We start from the raw sequence: 13,249 nt of genomic DNA, 5'->3' as shown, positions 1-13,249 counted from the left end.
AACTTGTGGACCATAGTTGCAGTATTGGACTATAATTGGGGAGTTTTACGGAACCCTTTATCGCCGATGTTTTTATTCAGTGAATTTCGACTTCTAATTACCAGCCATAATTCAGACAGCTACGCTCCGAATCAAGTAGGTAGGTACAGAACTATATGGAATCAAGCATATCTATAGGAAGTGAAATATCTCATTGCGACCGTCCGGAACCATCACGAACTGTAAACAAGTGAGCCGGCAGTCGTAATAGACGCCGCTTTATATATGATAAAAGAAGTGCGCATTCGAATATCGGAGCTTTGCTGAATCATGGTCAAAGTAACTAATCACTCCAGCTAGCCTCGCCGCCGCCGTACGGGTACTAACAACTGTCATCACGAGGTCAAGAATTCTGCTCATCTCCTAGTCATTCACTGACCTCAATTAAATCGAGTGGCTATTTTAGATTAGGTAGGTATGTTAGCATAAACAGAGTTACTAATAATAAGTACGTTAATTTAGAATTTTTCTAATGCACTTTTGTTACGGTTTACACAAGTGTTTTGCCTACAATTACTTATATATATATGCAATACGTTTAAGATCATTAAAACTCAAATTTTTACCTAAAAAGTAAGATTATAACACTTATACCTGCTGCTGGCAGACTAATAGCGTTATTCATCACAAACGCGATACAAACCTCAATTAGGTAATAATCGTTTGTCCTAATCGGTCATTTTGCTTTTGTATTTGTAAGAAAGGGATACTTACACAAAAATACACACTGTATAATAAAATAATTTAATTAATTAAGAAATAAAATAAAATAAATATGGCAAATAGAAATACTACTACTTTACTTACTGTTTGGCTCAGCGGTCCAAAAAGGATCTTGGCCTCCGAAACGAGAGACCGCCACCTGTCCCGATCCAGCGCGGTTTCCTGCCATGAATTGGCATTCAACCGACGCTGGTCCACCTCCACGACATCACACCAGCGGTACTAGGGCGCCCGATCGGTCGACGGCCGGTTGGTCGCCGATGAGCTACTTATTTCCGGAAAATATGCAGGTGTTGTAACAAGACGTATCATTTTTTTCTAAACTGAATAGTTTGCGCGAGAGACACTTCCAAAGTGGTAAAATGTGTCCCCCCCACTGTAACTTCTAAAATAAGAGAATGATAAACCTAAAAAATATATGATGTACATTACCATGAAAACTTCCACCGAAAATTGGTTTGAACGAGATCTAGTAAGTAGTTTTTTTTAATACGTTATAAAATAAAATAAAATAAAAACATGAAACCCATACGTGTAGGGTATCTATGGATAGGGCTTCAAAAATGATGTTTAGGTTTCTAATATCATTTTTTTCTAAACTGAATAGTTTGCGCGAGAGACACTTCCAAATTGGAAAAATGTGTCCCCCCCCCCCTGTAACTTCTAAAATAACAAAATGAAAAATCTAAAAAAAAATATGATATACATTACCGTGCAAACTTCCACCGAAAATTGGTTTGAACGAGATCTAGTAAGTAGTTTTTTTTTTAATACGTCATAAATGGTACGGAACCCTTGCAAACTTAGTAAGTTATACAAAAGTAGTTTTTTAATACGTCATACCCTTCATGGGCGAGTCCGACTCGCACTTGGCCGCTTTTTTTTATCATTTTCAACACCTACCTACTAATATACAAAAAAACTTTAGAATTATAGGTACACATAGGAGTAGGTGTGCTAAAGTTATTTGGCATCGTCAATTTTTTTTAGGGTTCCGTAGTCAACTAGGAACCCTTATAGTTTCGCCATGTCCATCCGTCCGCGGGTTTGCTCTGTAATTGTTAGTGCTGGAAAGCTACAATTTAGCATGGATATTTAAATCCGTCATGCCGACGAAAGAAAAAAAAACTAAGAAACGAAAATTAGTGTGGGTACCACCCCTATTTCGCTCTAACCCTGTGGTTTTTTTTAACTACGCCGGTGGCATACAAGCATACGGCTCGCCTGATGGTAAGTGGTCAGCGTAGACTGTCCATAGACTGCCTGCAACTCCAGAGGTGTTAACTTTATTTATTTAACTTTGCGCATTGCCGACCCTAACACCCCGCACCCTCGTTGAGGTGTGTTTGTAGTGACATACAAATATGCCCCCCCCCCCCCCCCCGGCCCCTCTCTGCCTTAGATAACTATTGAGCCGGTAATAGGTTAAGCCGTTTTTGTGTTATCGCAATTAATCTTCCCTACTTAGTAAAAAGACGTACCAAAGTGCTGCAAAGAGTGCGAAGGTTTTGATTGTAATGTTCAAATGATACTTACCTACTAATAGCACCCGTTCAAGCCAGCCTATTGTGGCCGATGCCTTGGTAAAGAGGATTCCTCTCATTAATAAAAATAAGGTTTTTTTGAGTACATTAAATACTACTGACAATGTAGTGATCTAGTGATGCAGGATATAAAATCATGTGAAAATCATTTTGACCACTTCTGAGTGCGCCGGATAACATAGAAGTCTACGTTGGCGAAAACCTACTTAAAAATATTAAAATAATCAAATAATTTTGCCCCATCATGTCCACTTTGTTGAAATACCTATTATCATTGTTTTTCCTACGCCTACTAAGGAACTTGTCCAATGCCCAACTTTACGCTTGCCTGCGTCATGCTATGGTGCCCATAGTCGCCCATAGTGAGGAAGTAATCATGCACGGTTACGCACTATGTCTATATGGATATCGAAGCCCAAATTGCAGTTTCAAAATTGGGTACAGGTTACAGGTTTGTTATGTAACCTCATTTGTTTCCGGCTGTGACCTCCGAAGGTCTCTGTGTCCCGAGCGACAGAGGCGCGGCGTTGCGGACGAGTCTTTTCTCATATTGGAAGTGAAAGTGAATGAATGGGGCGGAGGCTTAATTAGAGAAGAGACCTGCGCCTGCGCCAGTCCCTCCGACATCACCGCGCTTCGCACACGCGTGTTTACTGCACCTGCCGACCGCGCCGCGCATCAAGTCCCAGCTTCACCCACGTCGCCCGCACGCACACGTACCACCACCGAGGTATTGCTGCAGCGCCCGCGCGCAACTGCGCAGGCTTTATCACTCAAAATCGTGACATGAAAATAAGTTTAGTTTTTTTCCCTCAAAATAAGCATTGGACGTGTGTGTTAAACGGACGACACAAAGTGGTGCACGAATATTTTTAAAGGCATTTTTTTCTTGGTTGTGATAAGAATACGACAATGTTTATTTTGAATTGATCACCATAATTTGATTTACATACAATTTCATACGGGTATCTTTAGTTGATCTTTAATTCGCACGAAGTATAAAACCGTTAGTGTAGGTACTTTTACAAGTGTAATTTAAAAATATATATCTTAAGAACGTATGAAAGCCTGGTATAAACAATAATAAACAATTAAAAGAGTAGGTACAGATTTTTAGGATAATCATTTAATTGGCGCCTTAAACATAGTTTAAAATTAATGATGCAGTAGTGACTTTCCTACAAGAATTTTGGAGCCAGTGACATTTCTTATAATGGTCAATTATTTAGTAATTTAAAGTTAAGCCCACTATGTACTTATGTACCCCAGTTAAACACTAAATGCCTCGCAGCCAAATTTTTTTCGTAGCCATAGGTATTTAGCAAAACCACAAAACATAATAGGTAGGTAATGAGGTCCCGTTGCGATTGTTACCAACTGTCTATTACCTAATAGTTAGCGTCGCTGTAACACCACTCTGTAAACATTGTAACGAGAAGAATGAATCAGAGACGCAGCTTTCGGTTACCGTAAAATGCGTCCCAAATCGTCGATTTCTCGCGTTGGGCACCATTTCACGCAAACGTTTAACTCGCAGCAAGGAGGTCAGCAAGGCGGGTTTTGCTTTCACAAATACAACAAAATAAATTCATCTCACGTATCGATTGTCCTCGGGCAGTCGAAGTCTACATAAGTAAAAGAAAGCGAACTCGTAGGTTGATAAATACGGCCTGTTGGCTCACTAAGTAGCTACTTTCGTCAGTGCGGAATGCTTGGTGACACTATTGGGCGGCGTCAAGTGCGGTGCAAGCACCCCTTGGCCCGTGACACGGAGTGCAATAAAATAATAGGTATATTTTTTGTGGCTCGTACCACAGCCGATATTCGTTTTACTGGTCCCTTGGTTTGGTTTTTCCTTCAAAATTCTAAACTGAATTTAAGGCAAAATAAAACAGGCGGTCTTATCGTTAAGAAGCTATTTCTTCTAAATAACTTTCTCCATTTAGAGAGTAGGTATATTACCGTAATTTAATAATGTTGAATCTAAAATGAGAATAAATAACCTAAGAACCAATTCATCGAGTACCTATTTGCTCAAGAGCAAGATGTACTTAAACTTTCGTGGAGCAATTTGCATTGTAATGTTATTCGCAATTTAAGTACCTAAACTATTATCTTTAGATGTAAAAGGCAAGATTTTGCAGATGTAAAAGGCATTTAACATATTTACCTAGAAGTGCATTTGCATATCTAACTGCCCGCTGTCATTAGTTCGTACATATCTTGATGCCACATGCAGTCATGTTTGAATTGTTTAATAAGCTTTTCATTAACATGCTAAACCAAAATATTATGCAGCAAGAGAACGCAAAACACCAGGGGCATTTGATTTGATGAAGCTTTCCAGTCGGTACGCTATACGAATAGATAGATAAGAATTTAGATAGTCTTTACGTTATATGTAAGTATAAAGGTCAAAAGTGAACTCACAGTATAACTAACGTCTTAAGATTATATATATCTGCTGAAATCTGGATTAAGTTTAGCACGCTATGCCGCGTAATAGGATAGTCAATCGGTATTACCGGACCGGTATTACTAGAAATACTCGTACTAGGTAGTTAAATATTACAAGTAGTAAACGCTTTATGTAATTTAGGGCTTTTATGCACTAAGACCAATTTCGCGTGACGTTTAGACGTATTGCGTTTGACAGATTAATTTAAGATTTGCGCGGATACCAAAAACAAAGAAAAGATACTTATGCCTATTATATTATAGAGTCCGGTTTCATCGGTATGTTCATAATTTAATTGGAATGTTTTTTCCATGTACCTTAAATTATTTCATATCTGCTTAAGAATATATATTATATGACTGAAATGCCATAGGCTCGCATGGACGTTCGTATGTTCCGTGTTTTGTACGAATAAATTATCTTTTTAGTACGTCTAGTACTAGATAATTGAATATGTAAATTAATCTGTCCGGTAATTAAGCATCCGCGTGTCGGGCTTAACGGGCTGCCTAACACCCAATATCCCATTGCATCATTTCTCAACGTTTGAGGTCGTAGGTCGAACCTCGAGTATGTAATTTCTCCGCATGGACTATGAATGTAGGATAGCGTGTAACTAATGTTGTTGTTCTGTTCAGATGAGCCGGCACTCCTGCCTGGCAGCCGCGGCGCTGCTCGCCGTGCTATGTGTCGTCAATGCCCAGAGGAGGCTTGCTCTACCAGACCCCAGGAGTTGCGCGAATAGTAAGTACAATAATTGTACAATAAGTAGACCAGTTTGGCCTAGTGGGTAGTGACCCTGCCTACGAAGCCGATGGTCCCGGGTTCAAATTCTGGTAAGGGCATTTATTCGTGTGATGAGCATGGATATTTGTTCCTGAGTCATGGGTGTTTTCTATGTATTTAAGTATTTATAAAATATTTATATATTATATATATCGTTGTCTAAGTACCCTCAACACAAGCCTTATTGAGCTTACTGTGGGACTTAGTCAATTTGTGTAATAATGTCCTATAATATTTATAATGTTAAAATCTTTAGGTACTCACTTTAATTACCTACTTTGACGTAAAGTAGAACCGTATTTACACATAGGTAGTAAATGTATTTTAACATGATAGGTAAACTTGATATAGAGCTGCTAGCTGCCAAACCTTTCAAACTAACTAGGAATACGAAGATCGCTATGGGAATGCCAATGAAAAAAATTCCTTACTTCGGATAGCCTACTGGTTGGGAGTATTAGTTTCTTATCCTGGTCAGCTAAGCCGTCCTGTGTTCGATCCGGTCTCGAAAATTTTCAGCTTGGGCATACCCGTACCTAGGAACTATATGAAAAATATTTTGAAGCTCTAATTGTAAAAATACTGAAATCCAGTATTTATATATACCTTAGTCTATCTACTTATAAATACCTATTGTATAACTCGTGCAAGTGTACTTCGTGGTACGAAAACTATTCCCCTGATCACGGAACACGCGTACTATATGCCTGTACCCGTAAAGGAATACATAGATTCGTATAGGCCCGAGGCCGCCCTTCAATAACAAAAAAAACATATAGTAAACACCCCTATAATGGACGTACTGGACCCCTATAAATCCTTTGAAATAAATATTTATCATCAGTTTTTTAAAGCTGGCAAGATTTTACCATAAATAGGAGCCATAAGCTTAAGTTTTATTTTTTATTAATTTTTGCTAGTTTTAAAATTAACGGCGCCATACATTCCATGACTGGAGCAAAATACAGTTTTAATTTGTTAATAATATTAAAACCAATTGCAATATCAATAATTATGATCGATTACGCCTAATTTTATGATCGGCAGCCGGAAAATATTAGGACTAGGGAATGTAAGAAGTGTAAGTCCTGACTTGACATCGTAGCATTGAATCGTACAAATTGTAAAACCTTATACGTCTCATTGTCATGTGAGCTTATATCCAGACACTCCATCAGTCCAGACACAGCTGGTATTTACTTTAATAGCTGCTTGCTTGCAACATCTTCGGTCAATAATCTCATATAGACTATTCCCATCCCAGCAAAGTAACTAGCTGTTTACCTTGTCTTTAATTGCTTGAGGTAAAGCTGAGTCCTCTTTGATATGTAGTCACGAACTCTTCATACGGTATTATCGCTTACTTGTAATTAATATTTTTAATTTACGTACATAGTTGCGTCGCTTACTAATGCTTAAGCAAAAATTTTACTACCTACGACCGACGCTAAAAAGTAGTGCCTGCCTCTCGGGGTGATTTCCTCCTCATTTAAGCACTTTCTCTGTTGCATCCTAAAGGGAATCCATCCCTGGTGGCTAGAAGTCACAGACATATACAATATGAGGTACCTATAATTACTTCTAAAAGTTGTTTCTATATGCGATCAAGTACCTAAAGCCCCTTCAATTAAATTTTAATCGTAATAAATAACAGATCTTGTTAGTAATCTAAATGGGTTATCTTTTCGCGTACGGCTCTTCACAATTGCTAGAGTGACCTCTTGCCTTTGCCTCCATTCTATTTAATGTATTCATTGCAACAGTTGCTTAAAAGTGCCATTTATCCGCTTTGGTAATCGTAATTACGAATACTTTTTGTAACAAGCTTCAGATTCAACGTGTCAATGTAAAAACTTAAAAGTGTCTAGTGACTTTTGGTAACATCATAGGGAGTGCTTTACAGATTCAACGTCTCAACCACTCGACTACTCTTTTATGTTTATCCCGATGACCTTTGTATCTGTTGCTCTGTTATTTGGAAAGTTCGAATTTTAGCATCTCTGTGCGAACATGCTATTTGTAAATTCTCACTTGAAAATATTTGACCTTCAGTATTTATTTTTAAATAATTTTAGTTGCAAAATACAGATACCCGTACTTTGCAACGTAATATTTGTGGTTCGGTTCTTATGGGAAATAATAGCGTTTTCGCAATGTCGGAGGCATATGCGGGGCTCGGCTCCTGTACGTGACGACACGCCATGTGGGAGTGCACTTTGTGATTACAATCAGCATTGAACTCGTTTACAACGCAACAAAGGTCCTTTATGTGCACATTTATTGTTAAAAGTGTACGTGTACATGTACGTACTTCCATATGTAACGCACCGTTTAGCCCAGTGGTCTCCAAACTACGGGCCGCAGACCAGATCCAGAAAGGGAAACGGTACAGTCGAAGTCTGCGGGTCTGGGTGCCTAGCCAAGGTGACAATCGCTTGCTAGCGCAACGACAATGAAACGTTTTGTCTCTCTATCACTCTTCCATTAGTCGACAGTTGCGTTTCGCTTGCCACGAAGCATAAATGATTGGCATGTGGGCTAAACGCACCCAGGGGTTTGGAAACCCCTGGTGTATTTATAATTTCGCCTCCAACTAGTTAAGTATTGACAGGGAAATTTTTGAAAAATGACGATGTGAACGGCAAACAGTCTGCTATTCGAAATGCAAAGAAGTAAGTCATTGCGATTGGTGTCGGTAGGTATATGATTTATTTTATCACAACTAAGTCACAACATTTTCTATAACTAGTAAAGCAGCTCCCTAATGTAGATCTTGCAATATCCTGTGACCTTATGAAATAAGTAAACGAAGTCGTATAAACCACTCCTGTGTACGGTATATCTAAACTTTAAAGGTAGATGTCTCTAGTCTCTACATTAACTTTACTCGAACCGTTTAATTTTTTTTTTTAAATGATTAATAAATTGTTAACTAATGAAATAAACTCGATATCATGTGCATATTCTTTTGTCTGATATTGATAACATCAGAAGAACGTCTTCTTTTGTTCTATTCTTGAATATGTAGCAATAAAAAGCGAGAATTCTCTAATACGTAATACGTAACGCGCGGTAGTTTCTCACGACTTGACATGTCAATATCAATAAGCAATGACATCAATTCTCTTTCTCCTTAATTACATAATTTCTATGAAGAGATTATTAAATAATAACTTGAGTAACCGACTAGTTAGCACCAACTTCTTTGATGCCGAAAATAGCTACTAAGTGTTAGTGCTTTTTAGGATTCCGTGCCAAAAAGAGTAGAAAAGGAACCTTTATTGACAACTTGCAATAGCTATGTATAACACGTGTGAACAACCACTCAGCATAGCACCGGAGATGAGTTGGTGAGAGGCATGAAATAAGCACTTTCTAGTTACGAAAGACTGTCGCTCCTGTCGCTTCATTGAACGGCCTGACCATTACGTTTGTTTTGATTGCACGGCATTTCACGTACGATGTCCCCTATTACCACGACAGCCTTACATGAGTTATTTAGCCTATCGAACCAAAAAAATGATTGGATAATTTGTTAGACTGTGGATTACGTTTGCACACGTTAATGACAAGCGTATTTTATGCGTTTGCATGGGCAAGGGATATGTGATTTGTGTAATGGGTTGATAGCATTTACTTTTTGTAAAAATAATGTTATACAAATTACTGTATCTGCAGCTAATGGCCCAAACAATGGCACTATGAGAAACGACGAAAATGGGTAACCTTGAGCAAAGCTTTGAGCGGAGGATCGTTCGAATTTAAACTCTTGTTTCGAAACGTGACTATATCTAGGTGTCGTCACCGACGTTCAATAGATGTACCTGCTCTGTTGTATGAAGCTACACGGACTGGTAACATACTCACCCACATCCTATATGGCGTGTATGTCGTAATGTACGTCCCAACGTGTGTATGTATTAGTTGTTTGAAACTGTTTTGTTCCTTGTGGCACAATTTGCTAAGCCATGCCATTCTGCACTTCGTATTAATCTTAATGAATGTGAGCATGTCGTAATGGTGCTAAACTTATTCACACGGTTACAATTAAAATCTTCATTAGCCATTAATAAGAACGCGTGTTCCTGCGTATTGGTCCATGTAATGATGTCACGTATTCGCATTAATTACGTTGTTAACAGGGGTGCGGCACTCGACGTACCGCGACGCGCGCGGCGTGTTGCACTCGTACTTCTTCAGTTGGGAGCACGCGCCGACCCGCAGCCTGGAGGTGGACTGGCTGGACGCCAGGAACATCTGTCGGCGCCACTGCATGGACGCCGTGTCGCTGGAAACTCCTCAGGTACTTACTTATTTTTATGCCCTTATGCCACTGATTGAGGATCTGTAGATACCTGCATATATTTCTTCCAAACCCTTTAATCCCGTTATCTCGACACTGATTTTGTTTAAGTAGTATTCACATTGTTTGACATTCAACACCTGCATCTACACAATTTCATCACATTTTCCTTGGATTATCAATTCTAGAATTTATAATACGAATTTAGAATAATCTGCGACTGAAAATGGTTGTATGGGTACCTATATCTCATATAGGTACCAATGGTCCTTCGCAACGACATAGGTATCTAGCTTGAAGTTACCACCATAAGCAATTTAGCTATATTTATATTTATTTATATGGGTTATATTTATTCTGAAAAAATGATTATTTATTTTTATTTATTTACTTATATTATTAAGCGTTAATTACAATTACGGCCAGTTATTGATAGGTAGGCAACTCTATTAAGTATACGTACGTATCTATGATACATAGAACATTCCTATGTTTACGCAATTATTTCTTCTCAGAGCGTCGTCCTTTCAGTCATGATTTTGTCCGGGCCTTGAGATGGCTATATACGACTAGGTAATCCTCTCGCAAATTCGAATAAATCACGCAACAGGGTCAGTCGTGATGCTGATGCGTTCACTTTCCCAGGTATCAAACTGTATTTAACTTGTAGCAATTTAATCTGCAATTTGTATGTCGTAACCAAAAAATTACTAGAATCATCTCGCTTACAAGATGATGAACATCATGCATTCCGATTTAATGGCCGTGTCACGATGTAATATTTTTTTATCTATCTTCGATGACCTTAACTTACTTAAAAGATTTACTTAGAATGATTAAGAGTTGATGTCGAGGTACAGTTACGGACTTTAATTGTGGGTTCACTTTATATTGAGGATCTCATAGTGTTAGTATTGACAACCAAATTGGCGTCAACAATTAATGTCTGTCACTGTACCTAATACTACCAAATAGTAATAAAACCCGGACCTTTTTTAGTAAGTTAACTTACTCATTAAATTATAAGGTTGGGCTCTTTGACCATTAAATTTAGGCAAATTCAAGCAATATTATGAAGTTCGCATATAAAAACTAACACAGTGCTCATCAATGTAGATACATTTGCATAATGATTGTGGGAATACCAAGTTACCAGGCAACGACCATTCTGTCTGTAGTTACGTGCCAATCGTGTTTGTTAGTCGCGGATGTGCGCGGCCTGCCTATATCCTATTGTCAACAACAACATCACCATCCGGGTAGTGGGAAATAAATAGATGCCTAGTCGAAGACGCTGTTTTCTCTAAACATTTCCTGCAGCGGTTGCGGGATGTCAACGAACGCGTACAGCTCCGCTCGTCTATTGTTTATAGCTCTTGGATCCGGAATGGCGTGCCAGTAGATGCAAATGACGCCTTATTCTGCGAGTGAAGCTATAATAGCGACGAGGTATCAATATTTATAGAGCGCTTTATAGAGCGTTAAGGCGTCGCGTGAATGAGAGGGGTGCAATGGCCTAGAGCCAGTGCGTCACGACTTCACGAGTGTTGCCGTACGGCCGCTAGGACCGCTCGCCATGTGGAGTGGAGCACGACACACATTCCTGCTGCAGCCGGGCCGCCGCCCACTTTTGACGGCTATGGTGCCGGACACGCGCCGATACTAACTTCCCTTTCCAATTAGGTTGACATTCCGACTTACCTTATTCGACTATATTTTCTGTGTTTGTAGGCCCCGCGATTCTATTAAAGCAATTAATTATTAATGAGGCGTTGATCTTTATAAATTACGGAGCCCGTGGCATACTAACCTTGGAACCTTTGTTTGCATAAGCATGTTGTCTTGAGTGTTGAATCGATTTGATTATTGTAGTTTGTACCACAACTGCTTATTATAATGCCTAGTCGTTGACCGACCGAGACCGTGGAACGCCGAGGCATGCGGCAAATCGAATAGCGGATCAAGTCGTTGCCAGCGCAATTATACTAATTAGTAGAGCGTCGTACGTCACATTAGCTTACTTATTATAAATTTGACGTATTATGACGTTACTAATTACGTATTTTACGTTACAGGAGAACGAATTCATAAAGCAGAGGATCGCTCGCGGTAACGTGCGCTACATCTGGACGTCTGGCCGTAAATGCAACTTCGCGGGATGCGACAGGCCCGACCTGCAGCCCCCGAACGTGAACGGCTGGTTCTGGTCGGGCTCGGGCGCGAAGATTGGGCCCACCACGCAGCGCAACACCGGCGACTGGTCCTACACCGGCGGGTACGGACAGCCCCAACCTGACAATCGTGAAGCTGCCCAGGTAACCTTTATCATTTTACACAAGCATTTTTTTTTATAGAAATACCTCTTTTTTGGTAGTTTGTTTGAAATGTAGTCTAGGGCACATAAATAAATGACACAAATTGAGCAAAAACACGCAAGGTAATTTTAAAGGTGGATATCATGAAATGGATATATAACACATATACACAAGCTAAAATCATGGCTCGTAGTCATTGAATGTCGTATAAGTGAATTATAGCTTCTGTTTTATGGGACTTCATTCAGTCGTGTCATTGAAGTATCAGGCATATTTTTTGTCATTTCGGATTCAAAGTAAAATTCCGCCGTCAACTATTACACAATAGTCGGTATTTTCCTGCAATCTAAAAAAAATCCCGGAAGTTTGAATCGCAGAGATTGCACCACGAGAAAGTTGAAAGTTGTTTGTAGAAATTTACTTCGTGATTCATCTTTGGAGCGTGAGGAATTTATTACTCGCGTCTGTACTCTGTATCGGTTCAACGACTTGCGAGGTAACGTTTTGCATAATCGCGCGATTGTTTCGCAGGGCAACGACGAGTCATGCCTGGCAATCCTGAACAACTTCTACAACGACGGCATCAAGTGGCACGACGTGGCGTGTCACCACGTGAAGCCCTTCGTCTGCGAGGACAGCGACGAGCTCCTCAACTTCGTGCGCTCGCGCAACCCTCAGCTGCGCCTATGAGCCCCCCATTGAAGCCTCGCCCTCTAATTTAGATGGCTGACATTGTACAAAACTGAGTGGCTATCGATTTAAGTTATTTATTAAATTAACATACTTCAACATTATCTTTTGGGTACCTTTTTGCAGATAAATAGTATTTGTAATCCCCGACAGCCAGTGGCGGATTAACCGAACAGCAGAAAAAGCATATGCTAAGGGCCCCGCGCTTAGGGGGGCCCCGCGCTCCGACCCTGACCATGCGATTTCGGCACGCGGAACCGGCCAAGTTCAAGTAGAACTCGGACTCCGCGGATCCTGTACTACCACATTTTATTTATGATGTATTTTTTTTCGTAAGTCAGTTACAATATTGATCAATTATTATTATTTGTTATTATCCTGTCTATTTTTC

General features: G+C 39.6%; 1 protein-coding gene across 1 annotated transcript; it reads left to right on the top strand.

Moving 5' to 3' along the window:
* The first annotated feature begins 2,631 nt into the window (after nucleotides 1-2,631).
* Nucleotides 2,632-12,962, top strand: LOC133533383 (uncharacterized). The gene is made up of 5 exons (XM_061872355.1): nucleotides 2,632-3,036; nucleotides 5,403-5,508; nucleotides 9,693-9,853; nucleotides 11,929-12,168; nucleotides 12,700-12,962. Exons 1-5 carry the CDS (start codon nucleotides 2,647-2,649, stop codon nucleotides 12,856-12,858), a joined length of 1,056 nt encoding a protein of 351 aa, XP_061728339.1. The 5' UTR covers nucleotides 2,632-2,646; the 3' UTR covers nucleotides 12,859-12,962.
* Nucleotides 12,963-13,249: the final 287 nt, after the last annotated feature.

This window comes from Cydia pomonella, unplaced genomic scaffold, assembly GCF_033807575.1.
Source record: "Cydia pomonella isolate Wapato2018A unplaced genomic scaffold, ilCydPomo1 PGA_scaffold_161, whole genome shotgun sequence".
Taxonomy (NCBI): domain Eukaryota; kingdom Metazoa; phylum Arthropoda; class Insecta; order Lepidoptera; family Tortricidae; genus Cydia; species Cydia pomonella.
Note: the sequence above shows the minus strand (reverse complement) of the source record. Positions and strands in the feature narration are given on the sequence as shown.

What these genes read in the sequence shown, in the direction of transcription:
- LOC133533383 (XM_061872355.1), top strand. Translation starts at nt 2,647, where the DNA reads ATGGTGCCCATAGTCGCCCATAGTGAGGAAGTAATCATGCACGGTTAC. An exon ending in GCACACGTACCACCACCGAG is followed by an intron (nt 3,037 to 5,402) that starts GTATTGCTGCAG and finishes TGTTCTGTTCAG; the next exon opens with ATGAGCCGGCACTCCTGCCT. An exon ending in ACAATCGTGAAGCTGCCCAG is followed by an intron (nt 12,169 to 12,699) that starts GTAACCTTTATC and finishes ATTGTTTCGCAG; the next exon opens with GGCAACGACGAGTCATGCCT.